This window comes from Corvus cornix, chromosome 9 (assembly GCF_000738735.6).
Source record: "Corvus cornix cornix isolate S_Up_H32 chromosome 9, ASM73873v5, whole genome shotgun sequence".
NCBI lineage: Eukaryota > Metazoa > Chordata > Aves > Passeriformes > Corvidae > Corvus > Corvus cornix.
Window position 1 is genome coordinate 23,121,230 of NC_046339.1, and position 20,917 is coordinate 23,142,146.

At 49.4% G+C, this 20,917-nt stretch overlaps 3 protein-coding genes across 4 annotated transcripts in view; 2 read left to right on the forward strand and 1 right to left on the reverse strand.

Annotated features, from left to right (window-relative positions):
• Nucleotides 1–2,138: 2,138 nt before the first annotated feature.
• Nucleotides 2,139–4,927, reverse strand: CEP19 (centrosomal protein 19). Its single transcript, XM_039557193.1, has 3 exons — nt 4,824–4,927; nt 3,321–3,509; nt 2,139–3,036 (listed from the first exon to the last, which is right to left on the reverse strand). Exons 1-3 carry the CDS (start codon nt 4,915–4,917, stop codon nt 2,675–2,677), a joined length of 645 nt encoding a protein of 214 aa, XP_039413127.1. The 5' UTR covers nt 4,918–4,927; the 3' UTR covers nt 2,139–2,674.
• Nucleotides 4,928–5,075: 148 nt separating this feature from the next.
• Nucleotides 5,076–10,264, forward strand: PIGX (phosphatidylinositol glycan anchor biosynthesis class X). Its single transcript, XM_039557244.1, is given in 7 exon segments — nt 5,076–5,160; nt 5,766–5,829; nt 6,252–6,384; nt 7,170–7,304; nt 7,306–7,384; nt 8,557–8,657; nt 9,695–10,264. Coding segments are annotated over 7 exon segments (723 nt in total). The 5' UTR covers nt 5,076–5,093; the 3' UTR covers nt 9,839–10,264.
• Nucleotides 10,265–14,267: 4,003 nt separating this feature from the next.
• PAK2 (p21 (RAC1) activated kinase 2) overlaps nt 14,268–20,917 on the forward strand; it is a 42,186-nt gene continuing 35,536 nt past the window's right edge. For both annotated transcript variants that reach the window (XR_005602637.1, XM_039556871.1), the window contains exon 1: nt 14,268–14,367. The gene's annotated coding sequence lies outside the window, so the exon portion shown is untranslated. The remainder of the gene's footprint in view (nt 14,368–20,917) is intronic.

Consider the following 20,917-nt stretch of genomic DNA (forward strand, 5'->3'; position numbering starts at 1 on the left):
TGGTGGCTGTGCAAGGCTGGGAGGTGGTGTGGGTCAGACCCTGCTAGGCCAGCTGGCAGCTCCACTGGGGCTGAGTGCAGTAAAGGCCCTGGAAACCCAGATGTCAGATCTGGCTCAGAAACAGCCACTTTCTGCCCCAATTTTAGACTGAAAGAGCCAAAACCAAACAAGGCCCCAACTGGGGAATCCCTCAGCCTCTTTCAGCCCTTCTTTTGCCCGTAAGCTGCACCCTGGGGGACACCAGTGACCTATAAATACATCCCTGCTCTGTCCCCTGGCTGCATCCCGGCGTCTCCCTGCGAGCTCCCCTCTCCCTGGTGCTGGGCTTGGAGGGGGATGTGTGTCCTTCCCCACCACCACAGCCAATGCTGCTGCTGCTCCATCCAGCGTGGGGTGCAGGGTGCAGCCATGGGAGAACACACAGGGAGGAACCCAGGCACCTGGCACTGCCCAGGGCATGGATTAGAAGGGGGTGTTCTTAACTGTATGGAGCTGATGGGGATACTCAGCATTCCCTCATCATGGGGCCTGGAAAGCCACGGCTCGCCTGGAGCTGTGATGTGCATGGGATGTCGGGACAACAAGAGGAGATTCTGCTTTCTGAGTGGTGGGTGTCCTTACAAAGCTGCTCTCACCATCTTTGCAAGGCCACGGTGATCAGGGAAGGTCCTTGGTGACTGGAGAACCCAAGGGTCCCACCCAGCTTCAGTAATGGCCAAAAGGCCATCCCAGAGAGCAACAGGGCATCACCTCCATGTTGGGAAAACCATGGAATGAATGTTCATTGTTTGGAGCACAATTCTAGAAAAAGAAGGTGGCTGGAAGAAGTCAGCATGGACTGCTGAGGCTAAGTCATGCCTGCCCAACCTGCTTTCCTCTCAGGATGAAATGGATGGATCTGTAGGCAGGGGGAGAGTGGTGGATTCCATCTGCCTCAGCAAGGCTTTGGACACACTGTCCCACAACGTTCTTCACCCAAGTGCAGGTGTCTCGGTCTGGATGGGTGGGCAGCCAGGCAGGTCAGGATCAGTGGGAGTGAAGTGCAGAGCGCTGTGGGATGTAGGATGTGCTCTACCAGGCGGCTGCTGAGGGGACTGTTTTGGGATCTGTCCCATTTCATGTCTTTATGCATGATCTAAAGGTGGCTGTGAAGTGCCTTCCTGTCAAGTTCACAGAGGATCCCAAACTGGGAAGACCAGTAGGGCTCCATGCTGAAGCTCTGGGGTGGGCTGGAGGAACAGGCCAGCAGGAACCTCATGATCCAGGCACCCACTTGGCCTCCCATAGCCCTCACTGGAGAGGAGGCCATGCCCAGGGCTGGGCACAGGCCACATGCTCTGAGAAGCTGGGGGCAGGCTGGCAGTGGAGGAGAGGTTCCCAGGGGCCCTCTCCCTCCTGAGTGGGAGATCCTTCTGTGTTGTTATGTTGCAATTGTTGAGGCAAGGCCTGTGCCAGACCCCTGCACACCCTTTCCGGTCCTGGGAGAGCTGAGTCAGCCTTCACATTTTTTAAATTTTGGCAAGTGAGGCCTCAGCTTCCATTTCTCTCGACTGGAGACCTCCTTGGCCAAGCATGAGCTCCCTCATCCTCCCTAGCGATGGCAAAGCACTGTGGTTTAAGTGGCACTTGTTCTATGTTTTTCACAGCAGAGACTCTAGTTTTGGGGTGGAGGAGGAGAGCTCTTCCAGCTGCTCCTCTTAAGTTATGTCAGGCAGCAATTTGTTGAGGCCCCTCAATTTGGGATAAAGGCCCATCTCATCCACAGCCTTCACAGCTGCCTGGGTTCAGAAAGCCAAAACCCAGGAAGCTTTTGGAGTTGTAAAATTTCCCCAAGAATCCTAATCTTAGTCCTCCAGTTCTTACATGAGAGCAGGACTGATCTAGTACAGACCAGCCAAGGTAGACAGCTGGATTAAAACCTTCAGTGGGGTGAGTTTGTCTTACTCTAGAACCACCTCCAGACTTTGACCACTTCTACCCCTTTGGTTTTTTTGGATTCTTTAAGCACATTCTCCCAGAACTGAGCACTTATGAGGAAGCATCATCCAGGAGTGTAAGGATCCAACCATCCCATTGCAGCAGTTTGAAATCACTGTGTTTTCAAATGCACTTTCAAGACTAATTGATTTTCAAGATAGTCCTTTTCTTACATGTAAGGATTTATTTTTGTGTAAGCTAAAACTTACACTGGAGTGTAAGCATTTCTTACTGGAGATTTAAGCATTTCTAGGGAAATGTGAGAGTAATATTCTCAATGCAGAGTTGATTTATCCAGAATGACTGATACATATTTAACTTCCCAGCAGGCAACAATAATCACCCTATTTGTACAGTACAGCTTTAACAGTGTCTTCAGGACATGAATATTTAATGCTTCATTTTCAGCCAAAGCTGACTGAAATGTAAAAAAATTGAAAGATTAAATAATTTAAAATTCTTTTACGTAGGAAAAGACTAAAACCACCCAACAATTCCAGCTGCCCAGTTTCCATTTAATCAAGTCTGGGTTCTTAAACAAAGCTTACTTAAGCCTGGGATTGGTGTGACCCCTCACATTCTCCTGAGCCAACATGCATCAGTTCTGTGGGACAGAACGTGTATGATGACACTGTTCACTCTGCTGGATGCTGAGATTTGTCTCTGAACTGCCCATCCAGGACATCTTTGTCTGGAATCAGATTTCTTCATCTGACTCAATGTCCCAGCCACAGGACTCCAGCTGCTCATCCTGTGGGAACTCCACCTCAACGTTGTAAACGAAGTCGGGGTCATCCTTCTTCTTCCTGTTCTTTTCGAAGAGCTCATCCATGATGCTCTTCCTTTTGGCTAGTTCCTTGTCATCCAGTTTGTTCATATCCTCCTCTGGGTCAATGGTCTCTTCCTGCTGAAACTTTTGCAAGCTCTCAGCCAGGCTCTGTCCTTTCAAATGACCTCTCAGCAAACTGTAGAGCTTCTGGAGCTGACGCAGCGAGACCCCTTCCAGGTAGGCCTTGTGCCGAGGGTTGTTCTTCAGCTCCTCGGCAGCCCTGCTGCAGTCTGGGGAGAGTCAACACGGGCACCTGCAGCTGTAACAAACCCCTTCCCACAGACACATCTTCTCCCAAACCCTCCCCAGGGGTCTCTCCAAACCGTCCAGGCTCAGAGAGCCATTGCTCAGGTTGAGATGTTGCCTTGGCCTCCTTGGGAAGACAACATTACCCCAAAACAGCCCCTCCCTGCACGCTGCTAGGAGGGTACTCAGTGATTCCTAACAATGCTGTTACCAATGAGTTCCTCTCCATGGGTCTGGGGGGGACCAGACAGGAATGAATGCACCTCACCTGAGAACTTGGAGAAATTCCTGATGGGCATGATGCGCTGGCGAGTCTTATCCTGGCTGTTATCTTTGTAGATGAGGATGATGGATGGGGGCTGGAAGCAGACCCCACACTTCTGAGCGCTGAAAGTCATTGTGGTGCCAGCTGTGGCTCCATCAGAGTCCTTAACAATGGCAACGCTCTCTGGAAGACCTGGAGAAAGGAAAACAAGTGGGAGAGTCTCTCAGTGCTGGTCTTTTTATCAGGAGTAGGGTTCAGCAAAATCACAGACTCCCAGAGTGGTTTGGGTCAGAATGGATCTTAAAGCCCATGGAAATGAATTATGAAATTAAATTAGAGGGGAGTTAAAAATCCAAAGCTGCTGCACATCCTGTTTCCCAGCTCAGTGGACAGCACTGAGGGCAGGTGTTACTTTTATTCTGGTTTTAAACGAAGTGAAAGTATGTCAAACATGAAGGTGATCTCCAACTGCCCTACAGACTGCAGTACAGCAAAGCAACATATTTTACCCAAAAAAAATCAGTGTACTTCTCCAAATCAAGAAAAACCACATTAACGTTCAAAAGATCATTTGAGGCAGAATTGGAAACACTTCCTCCTTTGTAAAAAATCACATAGAAGGACTTCAAACTCGCAGTAACGTCCTTAATAGTGAAAATTTCCAAGGCCAGGTTGCACGGGGCTTGGAGGAATGTGGTGTAGTGGAAAGTGTCCCTGCTCATGGCAGGGGTTAGAACGAGAAGAGCTTTAAGGTCCCTCCAACCCAAACCATTCCAGGCTTCTACGAAGACGAGAAACAGAAACGCGAGCAGCTCTTTGGATCTACGGGAAAGAGCGTTTGGATCTCCTGGTGAGCCGGGCTGAGCCCTTTGCTGCCGGCGTGGCGGGCGGCTGCCAGCGGTTCTGCAGCACAGCCCGGGGGTTTTATGGCCGTGCCAGCGCTCGGTGCCCTTCAGAGCCGGGAGGCGCGGCCGAGGCCCGAACTCTGAGCACGAAGGGCAGCGGGGCAGCGCCGGGTTGGTCCCTCCTGCGCTTCCCAGAATCCCAGGATGGGCCAGGCTGGAAGGGACCACAGGCGGGCACCTGGTGCCACCTCCCTGCTCCAGCAGGGCCATCCCAGAGCACATGGCACAGACTGGAATATCTCCAGTGAGGGAGACTCCACAGCCTGTCTGCGATCTGTTCAGGGCCCGGGCACTGCCCAGGAAAGTTCTTCCTCATGTCCAGGTGGAACTTCCTGGGATCAGTCCCTGCCCGTTGCTCTGGTGCCATTGCTGGGTCCCCGGGCAGAGCCCGGGCCCTGCCCGGAGCCCTCCCTGCAGCCAGGGCCACCCCAGGGCTGAGGGCCCCTCTCAGCTGGGGCTCCTCTCGAGGCTGAGCAGCCCCGGCTCCCTCAGCCTGTGCTGGGCACGGAGATGCTCCAGGCCCTTCCTCATCTCCGCAGCCTCTGCGGGCCCCGCTCCAGCAGCTCCATATCCCTCTTGTACTCTCGCTCTGTCCCCTCACCTCGGGCAGCGCAGAAAACCACTTCTTCCCCTTTTTCCTCCTCCTCCTCCTGCTCCTCCCTCGGGCCGGCCCCGCCTCCCTGGGCGGTTGCCATGGCTACGGCGCCACCGCCGAGTCCTAGCGGTAAAGGCCCCCTCGCTGAAGGCCCCTTTCGGGCTGCCCACGGTAACGCCTGAGGAACACGGCGCCGCGGAACAGCGGGCGGGCGGGCTCCGGGCGGTCAGGCGGCGCTGGGAACAGCCTGCGCGGGGCCGTGCGGAGCGGGCCGCCATGGCGGGCGGGCGGCGGGAGCCGGTGCGGGTCGGGGCCGGGCTGGGCGCGCTGCTCTGCGCCCTCCGTGAGTGCCCGCGGGGGACTGGGTCTTCTGCTGTGGAGACAGGCTGGGAGAGCTGGGGGTGTTCCACCTGGAGAAGAGAAGGTTTCAGGGAGGCCCTAGAGTCCCTCCCAGTGCCTACAGGGGCTCCAGGAGAGCTGGAGAGGGACTGTGGGCAAGGGCCTGGAGTGAGAGAACAAGGGGGAATGGCTTCCCACTGCAAGAGGGCAGGGTTGGGTGCGTTATTGGGTGGGAATTTTTCCTTGTGAGGGTGGTGAGGCCCTGGCACAGGTTGCGTAGAGAAGCTGTGTCTGGAAGCGTTCAAGAACAGACCTGGAGCACCCTGGTCTTGGGGAAGGTGTCGGTGCCCAAAGCAGAGGGTTGGAACAAGAAGGACTTTAATGTCCCTTCCAACCCAAACCATCCCGTGACTCTGGATTTGGGAACTATGGCTCGGCCAGTGAACCAAGAAACCTCTTCTGCTCTTTGATCACAGTCAAATACTGTTTCCCTTCTGCTGGGAGAGGGTTTGCAGATGAGACATTCATGAGTTATAAAACTTCACTTGTTGAAGTTGCCGGCGCCTGTGATCACTGTGCTGTTACACTGTTGGCTCTGTGTCACCTTAGATGTGCAGGCAGCCTGTCGGGACACTACTGTCACACAGGAGCTCCTGAAAGAGGGGTTTCACAGGTGAGTCCTCCCCCTGCCCTCCGTCAGCATAATGTGCCACGTGATTTTCTGTGGGAAGAAGCTTCTCTTCCTTTCATGTGCAGTTGTATCACCCCCCGAGGCGTGATCCCTGAGCATGTGTCAGGAATGTATTAACAGGATCAAGGGATTAACAATCTGTAGTGGAGAGAGAATAGGAGACCCCTTTCTAAAACGTGTGGAGGCCATTGGTAGTTCTGAGACATTAACAAAGACGTGAAACTTCCTTTTGGCCATGGATGTGGAGTTGAGGTGAGGAAGGCTCGACAGGGAAGTGTGATTGGGATTAGTCGCCCACAGTGTGAGAGCTGCCTCTCATCTCGTCTGAGAAATGTCTCCTGGGGGGTCTTGTGCCAGTTTTTGAAGTGTGGGTATAAATGTTTTGCTCCTGTTCTTGTTTGGAGGGACCTGCTGGTGAAGGTAGAGCTCGGGGAGGATGCAGGAGGATGTGCAGTGGCAGCTAGAATGCATCTTCCGCCGGGAATCTACGTGGATCCCTACGAGCTGGCAACGCTGCAGCAGCATAATCTGACAAAGGTAATGGCCCCAGTGCAGGGAGATCTGGCATCCACTCAGATAAGGACTCAGGGAGTTGTATTATCTGGTGATTATCTGGCTCGTTGTACCAAGGTGATTAATTCCTAAAAGGAAGTGCCAAGCAGGATCATCTTCCTGGTGTCTCCTTGTAGCTCAGCTCGCTCAGCATCCCCATGCCCTGTGCTGCTGATATTCTCACACACAGGGAGTGTGCCAGGGAGCTGCTGCTCCTCTCTTAGCCCCAGGTGAGCAGCTGTGGTAAAAGGGTGGTAAAAGGTAAAAGGGTAAAAGGAGAAGGTGGAAGGGAAACCCCCAAAGAGGTGCTGGTGAGCTGTGAGTCATGTCCTGTGTGTTTGGACTGAGCAGCTTCCCAGCTTTGCTTTTATCCCAGCTTACTGTGCTGCTTTCCAGTCTTTGCTTCACATTTTAGGTAGAGAGATGTGCAGAGGCTGTGGCTTTTATCTCCTTAGGTGCTTAATTTGGCTGCAACATGGATGCAAAGGCTGTGGGCAGCTCCTGCCCTTGGGATGCCTGCGGTGCAGGTCTGCCCTTGCTGACACACAGCACCTCTGTCTGGCACCTCACAGGTTTGGCTGTAGGCACAGTGACACTTTTCACACGTAGGAATCACTCACTGAAGACAGTCATGAAAAGGTATTTTGGAACAGCTTAAAGCTGGAATTCCCACCTTGATCAAAATCAAAAGTTCAGCGTTAGAAAACAGAATGAGCCAAATGGTTCTCGATTTCCATCACAACCCCACGTGTCTCTCTCCCTGCTTGCAGGCAGTGTTAATTCCTGATGTCATTGACGTGGAGGCTCCTGAGTACTTAGCCAGGGCTCTTCTCCTGCTGCTCTTCCTGGAGCCGGACGCGCGCTGTTCCCGCTGCTTCCGAGCTGCTGTGCCCGTGCACGCGCGGGTACCACCGGCCGGCCGAGGGGACAGAGGAAGCCTTGGTTGTTCTGGAGAGCCCAGAGGTGCTGCTCTGCTGCTGCCACAGTGAGATTCTCATGGATGTTCTTGGGCAGTCCAGAGCTCGGAATGTGCTTGTGTCTGAGATGGAGCTCTTGGTAGTTGCGTGAACATAAAGCGGAAAGCGTGGCCCTGATAAAGACCTCGTTGTCTTCCTTACTGAGTGGTGCTGCCTGGCCAAAGGCAGGGGGTTGTCAGAGCCTGCTCTGTGTTGTGCTGCTGCCATTGTAGCCCTGTGCTGCTTGGGCTCTTCCAGCTGGAGGACGTGGCAGTTGTCACGATCCGTGTTAGTCACGATCCCAGCAGGGCCTGCTCTGACTGCATTTCCCTTGGCAGCTGGAGCTGTGCAGGGTGTATTTAATAGCCACTGTCACCTATTTAGAGTAATCAAAGTGTTCAGATGGTTTCTCACACTGTGTTGCTGCGTTCCCTTTATATAAAGGGGGAATGTAGGAAGCTGTGCCTGAAGCTTGGAATGGTCAGAGTCTCAAACTCTGATGAAACAAGAACCTGATATCCACTGACAGTGAATGTTTCAAGTTATGTGAACAATGAAATCCTGTATTTTTGGTACAAATTTTGAGTCCCTTCACAAAATCATTCCTGCCAACTCAAGCACACTAATGATTTTCAGCTCCTTTTTCTTTACTTGTGTATCATTTGAGCAATGATTTTCTGGGATAAGCACAGGGGCAGGCAGGACTACCCAGTCATTTAAAATAAGGATGTTGAATCTTCCTGGGTTTCTGCCACATTTACTACTTACAAGCAGGGAAACATTTATTATTGATGGGAAAGGATTTAAAGTATTGGAAGGGAGGTCTTTTATGTGCTGACAGGAGGCCAAGAAGAGAACTGGAAGAAAGACTTACTTATTTTGGGGAAAATTCTAGCTACGTGGCTAAAGTTGAGTGGTCTGCAGGCTAACCAGGAATTCTTTGCCTTGTTAAGGACAGAAGGGCCAGGTGAGATTCTTTCTTGGGTACCTGCTGTATCAGGAAGGGAAGAATTGCAAAGTTCACAGCAAGGACTGCCCAGCATCACTTTGGCCATGCAGAGGTGTTTCACCACTTGGCTCCCAGGCAGTAGATTCTGTTGAGCTGTTGTGGTGGAAAAGATCCCTTACTTGGAAAAAAATCTCAGAGGCCAGATTGCTTTATCCTGCCTGGCTCCTGGTGATGCAGGAATGCCTTCCCTAGGTCACCTGTCTGCAGAATGCTGGGAACCTGCTGAAGTGGATGCTCCCTGCTCATCCGACGACACCGGTCCCTGTCAGTGGCACAGCACAAAACACAGACCTGTGAGTTCTCCTTCTGGTTCTTTTTAACAACTGCTGCCTTTTTTCTGTGATTAACACCTTCCATAGCACAGGAATTAATCAGTAAAAGACTAGCTGGGTGGTTCCCCCTTTGGCAGGCTCCTTTCTCCTTTCTGACTGGCTTTTAGTGGGGGTCATCCTGCCCTTCTGCTGTGTTTACAGTCACTCTCTGGTCTTCTGGCCCTTTAGCATGGCTGCTCTCCTGACCTTTTTTTTTCTCCCTACTTGGAATCCTAGGATATAATTGGCACTGGTCAAATTAAGAAAAGTCTTCACAACCTTGGTGCTTTAGAGGAGTAGCAAGGTGGAAAATGATGATCTAACTAAAGTAATGGTAAAACTGCAAAGATTTAAGGAATAGCATCCTAAAAAAAAAGGCCACTCCTATTTGGTTGGTTGTTATCTGGTTGGGTGAGTATTTAGGAAAAGGTGAAGTTTCTTATTGTGTTCAAAACCAAGGAAAGTTGGGTCTTTAGTGTGGCCAACAACTGCCTTTGATGCTCAAAAGTGCCACAGTAGTGTAGAGATTCAGAAATTAGACTAATTCATATAATAAAATAATCTGTTGTTGTTGTGACACATTTGCCTTCCTATATTTAAGTTACCTGCAGACCATTGGGACATGTGTAGCTCTTGTCCATAAATGTTTTGGAGCTTCCTGTATCCATGAAAAACCAAGTAATTGTTCACTTTGGAGAAATCTATCTCCTTAGTGATCTGAGCTCACTGTGGGAGCTGCTCTCCATGCAGTATTCCATACACACCCTCAGTGGCAAGGCTGGAGTAGGAGCAGAGATACAGGGATACAGATGGCAGCAGATCCATTTCCTGATCTGTGGCTGGCACTGTGTTAGCTGTGACTTAAAGGGGATGACCCATCCTGGTTCTGATACTGAATCTCAGAGGAAGCCTTAGCCAAGGGCTAATTAAATCAGGGTCTGGTTCCTAATCCTCTCAGTTGCAGTCAAAAAAACAAACAGCTGGTCAAATGTGTGTTATATATTTATTTTCCTTTGTAGGCATATGAGGAATTGATGCTGAGGGTTCCTGTGGGGCTCAGGGAGCACAGTTCCCTGGTGTGTGCCCTGACCCTGCTCACCACGGGGCTCTGCTCTGGCCTGATCCTCGCTGCTGCCTGCAAGTACGGACACTTCTCCCAGTGACCTGAGGAAACATGGAATGTCTGACCTCCATCCAGCAAAACTGACTGGATATTACACTGGATTCCTGAATGGATCCTACTCTACTGTTCTTTATGTCTTAGGGGGTGCAAGGGTCCCATAATGGATTATAGTTCCTTTGGCTCATAATGCTTACATATGCCTTCCATGGCCCAGGAGACATTTTGGATGTGTTGTCGATATTCAAAGCAGATGGAGGGTAGGAAAAAGCCTCAAAAAGCTGAAAGCACTGCCGTGGGCAATGAGGCAACAGTCAGGAGTGGCTTTGGGGCTCCTATTCCCTCCTGCTGGCCCAGAGCCTGCATCCAGTACAGTGCTGCCTCTTGCAGAGTTGTTTGTGTTTCTTGACTCAGGGATTATTAAGGGTATGAAAAACATTAATGAATCATTAAAATCTCTGAAGTTTCAGCTTGTTGTGCAGGTGGGTTATGTATGCATTTGCAAAGAGACATTCTGTGCGTACCTTGGACAGGTCAATAATCTCTCCCATTCTAATAACTGTGAGGGGTTGGCTGCTCTTGGTCAAATTAGAATCACAGAGTCATTAAGGTTGGAAAAGCCCTCTAGGATCATTGAGTCCAACCATTCCCCCAGCACTGCCAAAGCCACTCCTAACCCATGTCCCCAAGTGCCACATCCACACGTCTGTTAAATCCCTCCAGGGATGGGGACTCCACCACAGCCCTGGGCAGCTGTGCCAGGGCTGGACAGCCCTTCCCAAGACAAACCTTTCCCAATATCCAGTTTAAGTCTCCCCTGGCACAGCTTGAGGCTGTTTCCTCTTGACCTGTCCCTTGTTTCCTCGGAGAAGAGCCCGAGCCCCCCCTGGCCACCCTCCTGTCAGGGAGTTGTGGAGAGAGAGAAGGGTCCCCTGAACCTCCTTTTCTCCAGGCTGAACAACTGGGCAGAGTTGAAAGTGTTGGAGAATATTTGAAATTTCACCCTATTCCATGAGTGGAAAGAGACCCCTTGGAAGATGAACGTGAGGGACAGGATAGTGACTAGAAGCAAGTATTTAGAAGATCTATATTCAGTCTCCAGGACAGTTGATAAATAGAAGGAAATAGGGAGGAAATTACCTAATGGAAGAGCCGAGAGGCTCTGGAGCGGCAGAGCTCGGGTACTGTCCGCAGTTGTCAGTAGGTGGCACTGGGAGCCCACGGTAACCCCCGTGTGGAGAAAATACATTCTATTCCCGACAAACTTCGAGTAAATTAGTCAAAGCAAGTAGTTTGGGGGAGTGTGTGTGTGTGTGTGAGGGGGTGAATGAAAATTCCCTTCAAGGGCTCGGTGTGCAGCCTTTCATCGATGCCCAGCTGCAGCCTCAGGCTCCCTTGGGCATCTTTCTCCTGCTGGAATTCAACAGGGTGAGTTCCTTGTGACTACTTCCACGGCAGGTTGGAAACAATCAAAGAGAGATTTGGGCTGTTTAACCCTGTCGGCACTGGGACCAGCACTGTATCACTCGTCTCCTAGTGGGATTTTTATCTCCCAGAGCTGAGTTTGTTCCTGTGCTCTGTCTTACGTAGGTAGCTCCGTGTTGTAGCCTCCCCCTTGGAATGGCAACATCCCAGATTGCCAGAGCTGAGTGACAGGACTTCATTGCTTGGTTTTTAACAGCAGGTAACACCTGAAAATCACAGGTTGAATCCCTCAGCTAAATCAATCTCCCTGACAAAACGAAGGGAATGGGAATAGGAATGTCCTCTGGGCAAATGAGAAAAATTATTTCAAGTGGAAAAAATATGGAAGTAAAGTATATATCAAAATTCCCATCAATCAACTTTTCAACTGAACTTAAGTAATTGATTCTGATTACTGTAAAATATGAGAGGAGTGGCAGAGCATCACAAGGGGTGGTTTTTGTTGTGACAAATATTTGCTGTTTTTAAATCCACAGCACTTACATTACAAATACAGCAGACACATTTTTCCTTACAAGCTGTAAATAAGTCTGATAACTATAGCAGTATTAATTACAAAGGAATTTGGTAGTGAATCTCTCTCTCAGAGCAGAAACTGCTGTCACTAAGCCAGCACAGAATTTAGCAGGTGTACCATGCAGGAGGATTCAAGTGCCAGCCCCAGAGGGATCACAGAGATCAGAGGAGGAGCTGTAAGGCTTGTGCAAAAATTCTGGCAGTTTTGGAGACAGGAATAAGGTGTTGAGGAGTTCTTGGCAAGAAAGCACCGCTACAAGGGTTGGACACAAACTTATCCATCCTTAGTGTGTGTAAGGACTGAATGAGAGCAGGGAAAGAAAAGGGGATGGGGTGTTAAAGGCCGTGTTGGGAATTAAGGCTTTCTGAATCACAAAGAAATGGACATAACAAAAAAAAAATCCAACAAAAAACCCCTCCTAGTTTATTTAAAAAGCTGTGCCTGGGGAGGGAGACAGAAGGATGGGAGAGGGGGGGTCAGGATTCAGCAAATGGAGCTGGACCGGAGAGGGGTTGGAGTAGGAGGCCGAGGCAGCACGGAGAGGTGAGGAGCCTCACAGGGATGGCGAGAAGAGGTGAGGGAACGGCGAAGCCAAAACCTGCTGCGGATTCTCCAGGGGTGATGCAGAGGTGAGTTAGCAGCGGCTGAGCTGAGTCAGAAAGGGAAAATAGCGAGCATGGAAAGAGAAGTGAAAGGACGGCTGTGCCCGGAGGGGGTCGGAGCGCAGCCACCTCAGCGCCACTTGGGAATAGCGTTCCTGGAAAATGGGCAGCTCTGTAGGGACAAGTGTTCTGTCCCTCTGCAGAGGTCCTGTGGGGACTGAGGGAGCAGAGAGCCAACAGGTGTTGGCTGGAACCCACAAGCGGGGAATTCGGGTGTGCCTGGACCTGCAGGGAGGATTGAGGTGTCCGCGGATCCGTTCCCCCAACACCTGGGGAAGGGGAGCTGCCTGCTGTGTGTCCTGCTCCTTCCGAAAGGAAAATCGGATGTTGCTTCAAACCCAGGTGGACAGAAGGAGGTGAGATCCAGCCCCCAGGGCAGGTGGAAGCTTGGAGAAGTCATGTGGAAGATTAAATGGATCCCAGGAATTTTGGGGGAGAAGCCTTGAGGGCACGTACGCTGCTTCCCCAGGTGTGTTCCTACTGGATTCCTTGGAAGCTGTGAATCCAGCTGGGAGCTTGTGCCACTGGAAGTGGCAGCACGGAGAGCTGCTGGGTGTCCTGCTGCTGGGTGTCCAGCTGCTGGGTGTCCTGCTGCTGTCACCAGTGATGTGACCCCCGCCAGATGGGCTCTGAGAGGGACCCGACAGGTTGGTGGGAGGAGGGTCAATTTTTTCTCTGCTGTATTCACGCAGAAGAGACAAAACGAGCCCCTTCCAGTGCAAAAGGAAGAGAGAGTGGAGCACAGAGGAGGAACAGGAACAGTTTGCCCAGAGAAGCTGTGGCTGTCCCATCCCTGTCGTTGTGTGTTTGGAAGTGTCCAAGGCCAACCTGGTCTGGTGGAAAGTGTCCCTGCCCATGGCAGGGGGTGAAAGGGGATGAGCTTTAAGGTCCTTTCCAACCCAGGCCATTCCATGACTCCACAAAGCCCCGTGGTGTTCTGATACCTCCACACTACTGGAGCAGGGTGGGCTGCACCTCCGTGAGCCAGGACAGACCTGGAGGAGACACTCAGACACAGCAGGAAACCCCCGTGTGGGGCTGAACTGGTTTTCCTCACAAAATAAACTCTCATTTAAGCACCACAACACGGAAGTGGGGGCGGAGGAGAGCCAGTTTAGATGGATGCTGGATTTTTTAGGGTGGTGGCCTTTACCCCCTGCAGCTGGTTGTTGTCCACAGCCAGAGAAAAATAGGAGATCCAAACAGCCTAGAAAAAGAGAAATGTTATCCATAAAATATATATTTCTATATATAACATATATAATAAACCCAATATCTATTACATGCTATATAATATATAGAAGATATGTATTATATAATAAATGTTACATTTATTATATGTAATACGTTATGCATAACATTCATTGTATGTAATATATATTGTATACTATATGCTATATGTATACTAAATAAGTGCATTTTATAGATACACTATATATTATTATATCACATATAATACATATGATATACATAACATTTATTATAAAATGTTATATAAATATTATTTATGTATATAATATATATAATTTTTTACTGCTTTCAGGCTCTTTTATTTTTCCCTGACTCTGGTCCAGAGAAATATAAGTTTTTTATATAAAAATAGATCTAAATAAATAACCACCAATTCTAGATTTACCTTGTAAGGCACATTTCCCCGCAGCATGGAGCGAACTACAACTCCCGTCATGCCCCGCGGCACGCACCTTCCGGCGCACGGCGGGCGGTGCCCCCGCGGCGATGCCCCGCCCCGCCCCCGCCCCGCGGGCTGTGGCCACGCGCGGCGGTTCCGCTTCCCCTCCGGCCCCGCCGCCGCCGCCCCGCCGGGTCCCGGTCCCGCCGCTGCCCCGCTCCGTCCCGCTCCGTCCGTCCCTCCGTCCGTCCGCCGAGGCGGCGGCGCCGCCCCACCCGGTGAGTCCGCTCACACCTGCCGGCCGCGCCCCCCCGCCCTTTGTGCGGCCCCGGCCGGGCCGGGCCTGCGGTGGGCGCGCCCGGGGCGTGGATCGCCCCCCGCTCCTTCCCTCGCTCTCCCCGCGCTCCCTCCGGCCCGGCCCCGCTGCCCCTGCCTGCCCCGGCCGCGGCCCTGCGGCTCGGCCCCGCTTCCTGCGGGCCCCGGCGGGCTCCGCCTCGGCCCCCGCCTGCGGGAGCGCCGCGCCGGGCGCTGCGTTCCCCGGGCAGCGGGGCCGAGCCCCGGTAAGCGCGGGGGCAGCGCGGGGGCAGCGCGGCTTTTGTGGCCGCCGTCATGGGGAACTGCGGGGAAGCCGCGCACCGGGCCCCGCGGGCTGTCAGAGCCCCGCTGGCCCCGGCGGTTCGCGGGCCCGCTCTTTCCATCCCTCTGAAAAGCTGCTGCTCCCCGGGCCCCGCACCCGCCTGGTTTTACAGCTCCCTGTGTTTCTGCCTCGTTGCTGTGGCTGCTTTTTGTGTTTATCCCGTCAAAGACAAGCAGGGTGGGTTAGAATCACAGAAATACGGGATGGCTGGTGTTGGAAGGGACCTTAAAGCCCATCCTGTGCCACCGCCTGCTGTGGGCAGGGACACCTTCCACTAGCCCAGGGTGCTCCAAGCTCCATCCAGCCTGACCTTGGACACTGCCAGGGATCCAGGGGCAGCCACAGCTGCTCTGGGCACCCTGTGCCAGGGCCTCACCTCCCTCACAGGGAACAATTTCTTGCTAATATCTGATCTAAATGTACTCTGAGTAGGTTAATGGCAGTGGGGAGTGAGGAGAGTAAAGCTGGATTTAGCCTGGTCCATGTGGCAACTGCCCAAAGGCCGATTTGGGAGCAGAGAGTTCATCAGCTGCTTTCGAGGAGCAAGGCTGGGCTTTGCTGGAGACAAAATAAACCAGTTCACGAGCTGCCCTACGGCCAGTGATGTCTGGATATGTAATATAAACATTGCTTTGGAGGTCCTGCAGAAATAGCAGTGTTCGGTGCAATTCAAACATGGTATATTGTGAAGTTTTTATCATTTCTGTCTTTCTCTGGTTTTGCCTTTTTTTGCTGTTTTTTTAATACCTCAGAAAGCAGGGCCTGCTCTAGAGAGTCTGGGATTTGCTTTGCAGTTGGAACGTCCTCATAATGTGAGTCCTGGGGTGGTATCTCCCTAACAAAACCAGGGATTAGCTACTTTGTGCTTCAGTTTCTTCGTTTTAGAGACAAAAGTAATTAAACTTACAGGGATGTTGTGGAGGCAGGTTAAAGCATATGTTGCCAGGGGACTGGTTTGTCACTACAGACTGAACTAAAATAGGAGGAAAGTAGAAATACAAAAATGCAAAGTCACTGTTTTATGAATTTTTGAGTGGAATCTTTGAGATAGTAGGAGCACTTTAAACAAAATGCTCTGGGTAATGTATTTTAGAGGCAGGAAGCATCTCACTCTAAAGTTCACTGGTTGGATATTGCAGTTCTGGAGGCCAGAACAGAAATGCTTGAGGGAGAGTAACTTGGATTTTCTGTGCTAAGTTGCATATGGAATTGGGCTCATCTTTGTACAGATGTGGTTGTTAAAACAAAAATATCAGGCTGTTAACTGTGGAATATTGGCTCTGTCTGTATATTTTGCACTTTTTATCACCGTGCAGCGTATTCAGTGCATCTGAGGCTTGTGCTCTGCTGGGCAGCCGCTTGCCAGAGGCTGATTTAGTGGGATGAAATTTGTGCTGGGATACAGCTTGGACCTTTGGCTGACAGTGGGAATTTATTCCCAGAGGCACCTGCTTGTGCTCCCTCTCCAGGCTGGATGCTGGGGTAGGTGGGTGGATGCTTCGACCACGTAAGGCAGCTCCACTCTTGGGCGTATTTTAAATTAATCACCTTTTAAAATCCCAAGTGTGCTTGTGTTTTGCTCAACATTTTGGTTGTGTTTAAAGGGGGAAATTATTGAAGCAGCTTTGGTTTCAGAATAACTTCAGAATTAAGGGTATTGGTTGATGCTGAACTAAGGGTATTGGTTTTGTTCTTGTGACAAGAAAAGCCGTAGGGACCCCAGTCTAGGTCTGTGTGTTACTAATAAAATACTTCTGCTTCAGAGCCCTCTCACCTGTCTTGGGTTGGTTTTGTTTGGGTTTTTCCCCCTTTTATCTGTTTTCTGCATGAGGAGGTTTCTGGGCTCTGAGGTTTGTGCCAGTATTTTCTTGTTCCTCACAACACACACAGTTACTGACGTGTCTGTGAAGCAGCTCTTTGTTCTGCGAACAACCCCGAGTCACAGAGGCTGCTCCGGATGGCTCGGCCCAGGGACAGCACCAGCAGAGCTCCAAGTCCTGGCTCACACACCGGGACATGGATTTGGAAGGGAGCTGAGTCTCCAAGGCATCCATGGGGAGATGGAAGCAGAGGCCTGGTGATGGGGAGAGCAAGGGGAAGGAGGGGATGTGAGCAGCCAGACTCCATGGATTACGTTCATCCTGCTTGCTGCTGGCAGCTGGGAAAAGGCCGAAGTAAGGTGGTTGTGGAACTTTCCCTTCTTTTCCTAGAAACATGATCGAAGCAAAGGCACTCCTTTGGGCTCGGATTGATTCAGCACGGCTGTACCATGCTCCATTTTCAGTTTCCATGCAGGCACCTCCCTCCTAAATCTAAATGAAATGTGACTGTCTGGCCCCGGGCTTGGAGGGCACAGTGTCCTCTCGGAGAGGTTTATGTACCTGTCGTGCCAGGGACTGAACCTTTGCAGGTGCCTTGAATGTTGCCACTGCCGAGGTTGCTACTTGCCCTCGCAGAGATAACCAGTCACTGGGTGCTAGGCTGGCTCCAAGAAAAGATAAAAGTCCAATTAATGCAGAGCTGGATTGGTTCTGCCTCTTGGCAAGGGCAGCTTGACCAGGAAAAAACCATGGAGGAGGCAGCATCTCCTCCCAGCTTTCAGGAGTAGGTGGGGAGGAGAGAAGGAGTCCAGAGCGCTCACCTTGGGGCAAAGGACAAGAAAGCCTTGGGCAGGGCACTGGTTCATTTTAGCAAGGAAACGCTGCAGTGTTTTCTCTGCAGGCTTCAGGATTCTTATCATGCTGTGCTTTCCTGTGTCTTGAGCTTGATAAGACTTTAGAAAGCTCTTATTTGCAATTAAATGCAGGTGGTAAGAGGTAGTAGATGTTTTCAGGTGAGAAGAAATGTCCTAGTGACCTACCAGGTAATTTGCAGTGACCTGCAAATGGAGCTCAGCGTTTATGTTCGAGCCTTACTTCAGTCTTCAAGGTTTGTGAGAGCTCAGAGCATGATTTTACCTAAAGCTGTTAAAGTTGTTTCCTTTAAAGGGAAAATACACACTTCAGTGTTTGTATTTTGACTGATGTAGTGGGCAGTGTCTGTCACTGAGAGCTGGAAATGCTGGTTTTGGTCCTAGCTCTCTACCTGACTTGCCAGCATTTTAAGTGGATCATTCTTAATGTTTTCTCAGCTTCTTTCTATTTTCTCAGCTGGAAATGGGGATTAACCAGGCTTTGAAAATGTCTCACCTGGCAGGCGGGGATGTAAGTGTTAAGAGGATGACTTAAAACTGAGTTTCAGTTTTTCTGTTGAGATAAGTTTTGACTAGATACACTGTGAATTCATAGCAGGAATTCCTCATGCTCTCTAAAGGTTACAGTACATTGAAAATGCTCCAAAAATTGGTGAGGCAGCTCTTTCCTTTCAGGCAAAACAAGTGGATTTTGAAATTCTCAGATGGATGTATCTAATTTCTGTTTGTGAATTTGAAAATGCTTTTAAAAAATCTTCGCTTCAGCTGCTAATGATATATTGGTGCTTAAAATTGTTTGAATGAATACACCTTACTAGGGAAAGACAGTACTTTTAACACTCATGGAAATACTGGGGGCTTTGTATAATTGATAGGTCATTGTTTCCCAAAAGATCTGAGCCCAGCAGTGGTGTTGGTGTAGCCCAAAGCTGAGCGATATTTGAGTCTTAGGTCAGGGCTGTTCGCTCAGCTAATTAGCAAAAGTTGTTTTATATCTTTAGAGGAGTTATTTCAATAAGACAGGTTTAATTTTTTTTTAATTCTGTCGTTTGATTTAACGCAGAAGCAGCTGCAGGAAGGAGCCAACATACTGGGGCAGTGGTGAGTGTAATTTAAGTGGTGTTTAGTGTTCAGAGAGGGATTTAACATCGTGTGAATCACAGTGAGGGCAGGTGTAGTAAGGAATGGAAATACATTGAAAAATTTTTCCAGTTCAACTTCTACTTTTTTTTTTCCCCCCCTAAAGTTTTCTGCTTCCTGTTTCGGTGCTGGATGTTTAACTCAGCGTGTACCCACTGTCAGCTTTCCCACAGCTTCTTTAACGAGTAAAATTAGAGTTATCTGATAGCGTGGGGTTTATTTTAGAAATGGGATGTTTTCTACTCTACATTGCATTAGTTTTTCACTTACAGTCATTTTAGAACTGCTTTAGCTAGCAGAGGTATCTCCTGGGCAAGAGCAAGAAAAAGCTGCTTCTGGAAGATGCTTTTTAAAATCACCTTTGAATATTTAACCCATTTCCTTTTGAAAAGGTCTCCAGTAAAGTGAGAACCTGGAAGAATGACAGTATCTTTCCCCTAAGCCTGTCTACAGCAAAAGGCTGTTTAAAGGGATCTGGGGATTTGGGCTCCAGGCAGGACCTGGCTGGGCAGATTCCTGTGGAAATAGCTCATTGGCAGGGGCTTCAGCTTGTGAATTATCTGCTTCAGGGTGAAAAATAACCAGTTGTTTAGTAAGTTATGGTAATGTGTGAAAGTGAGCAACTTCTAAAATTCAAACCCATTACTTAAAAGGTAAACTTGGTATTTTATCCTTGTGTTAAATAAGCTGAGTGCTTGAGATTTTACTGGGACGTTAAATCCACCTGCTGGCAATAATTTCGACAAAACTGTGACCATAAAGTTGTTCCTTGGGGCCACCTGGGCAAGTGGCACCAGGCACAGTCTGGGTTTTGCCTTCCCCCAGCCTCAAACCAGTTGTTCCAGTCATCCCGATGTCCCTCTGTGGGTGTGGGGATCCAAGTCAGGGAACTGACTGCTGGAAAAGGAATCCCTGATGTTAAACTTGGCTTGCGAATGTTGCTGAGTGATCTGACACTAATGGTTTGTAACACTGGGAGTGTGTCTGGCTTTCTCCTCCTCCTGCCTTTTTCACGTGTTTGCTGAGCTTTTGGGAGTGCTGCTTCAGATCAAACACAAACATGAACAAGATCTCATGAAATACTGCCATCGTTTTCTGTGGCGTAGCAAATAGGTTTCTAATGTTGTTAAATGATTTTTTGCTTTGAAACAGCCTTTTCTTTTTCAATGTGTGAAATGCTAGCTGTCACTATTACAGAAATAAATCATGTGAAATCTTTGATTTGTCAGAGCTGGGGCATTATCACCGAGTGTGAAACATTTTCTGCTTCTACCCCTGAGTGGAAAAAGTGAAGGGAAGAGTGAAGTCTGGGATTTTCAAAGCTATTTAGCAACAAGAACAGTTAATTTAATCTGATGCCAATGTGCTAAGGCTCTTTGATACCAATGTCCAAGCTTAGGAAGTAATTCTTTGTGGTAAAGAGAGCCTTGACTCCTGCAGCCAGGAAATTCAGGCAAGTACCTCCTCCTGATTTTTGGGATGAGGCTATTTCACAGTAACCAAAGTATGTGTTGGCTGAAGACTCATTGCTTTTGTGACGGCTGCTTTTTCTTTTCAGCCCTTCTGGGATTTTATATATTTATATATTTTTTTAGAGGGACTTGGTGTTGAGATTTTTAGATGTAGATTATTTTCCAAGGTAGCTGCTGGAAACGAAAAATAAAAATTCAGGATAGTTTAGTAGAGCTGGTTTGGGTGGTTTCTTTGCACCAGGGCTGTGTGTTTTAATGTGTGGTTGTGATGTCTTTTGTTTTCTTATTCATTAATAATTATTGCATTGTAAAATATTTTACTTCTGAAAGCCATAAGTCTCATTCTCCTTGGCTTGTTGTGCGTGCTGGAAAGTTTTTGCAGCACAAGGAAATGTACTCCTTCTTGGTAAACCTGGATGGAGTTTTGCTGTGGAAGAAGTTAAGAGTCCTGGTAAACCTATACGTCCACATCAATCTGTCTAGAACTTGGAGTATCTCCTATAATAAAGTTTTACTGTCTTAAAAAAAATAGAAAGAAGGGTTAGGGAATAAACTGAAAGAACAAAGGGTAAGTGAAAATACTGAGATGAAATGGTTTTTAATTTGATTTAATTCGTGGCAGTGATGACTTTGTTACTCCAGCAAAACAAAATTTTTACTAACACCGTCAGGATTTAAATTACTTTTTTTTCATTCCCTCATTGCTGCCTAAGAGGTACTTGTCAGACACACGAGTGGCACTGAGTTTTATCTTGTAACACTTCGGGCAGGGCTCCTTGGAGATCTTTCTTGCTCTGGGATTGAAGATCTTTGGCAGTAAGTCTTTGGTAGCACCTTTTTGCCTGGTTGTACTTGGCTAAGAGTCTGATAGTGGATGCACTTTACTT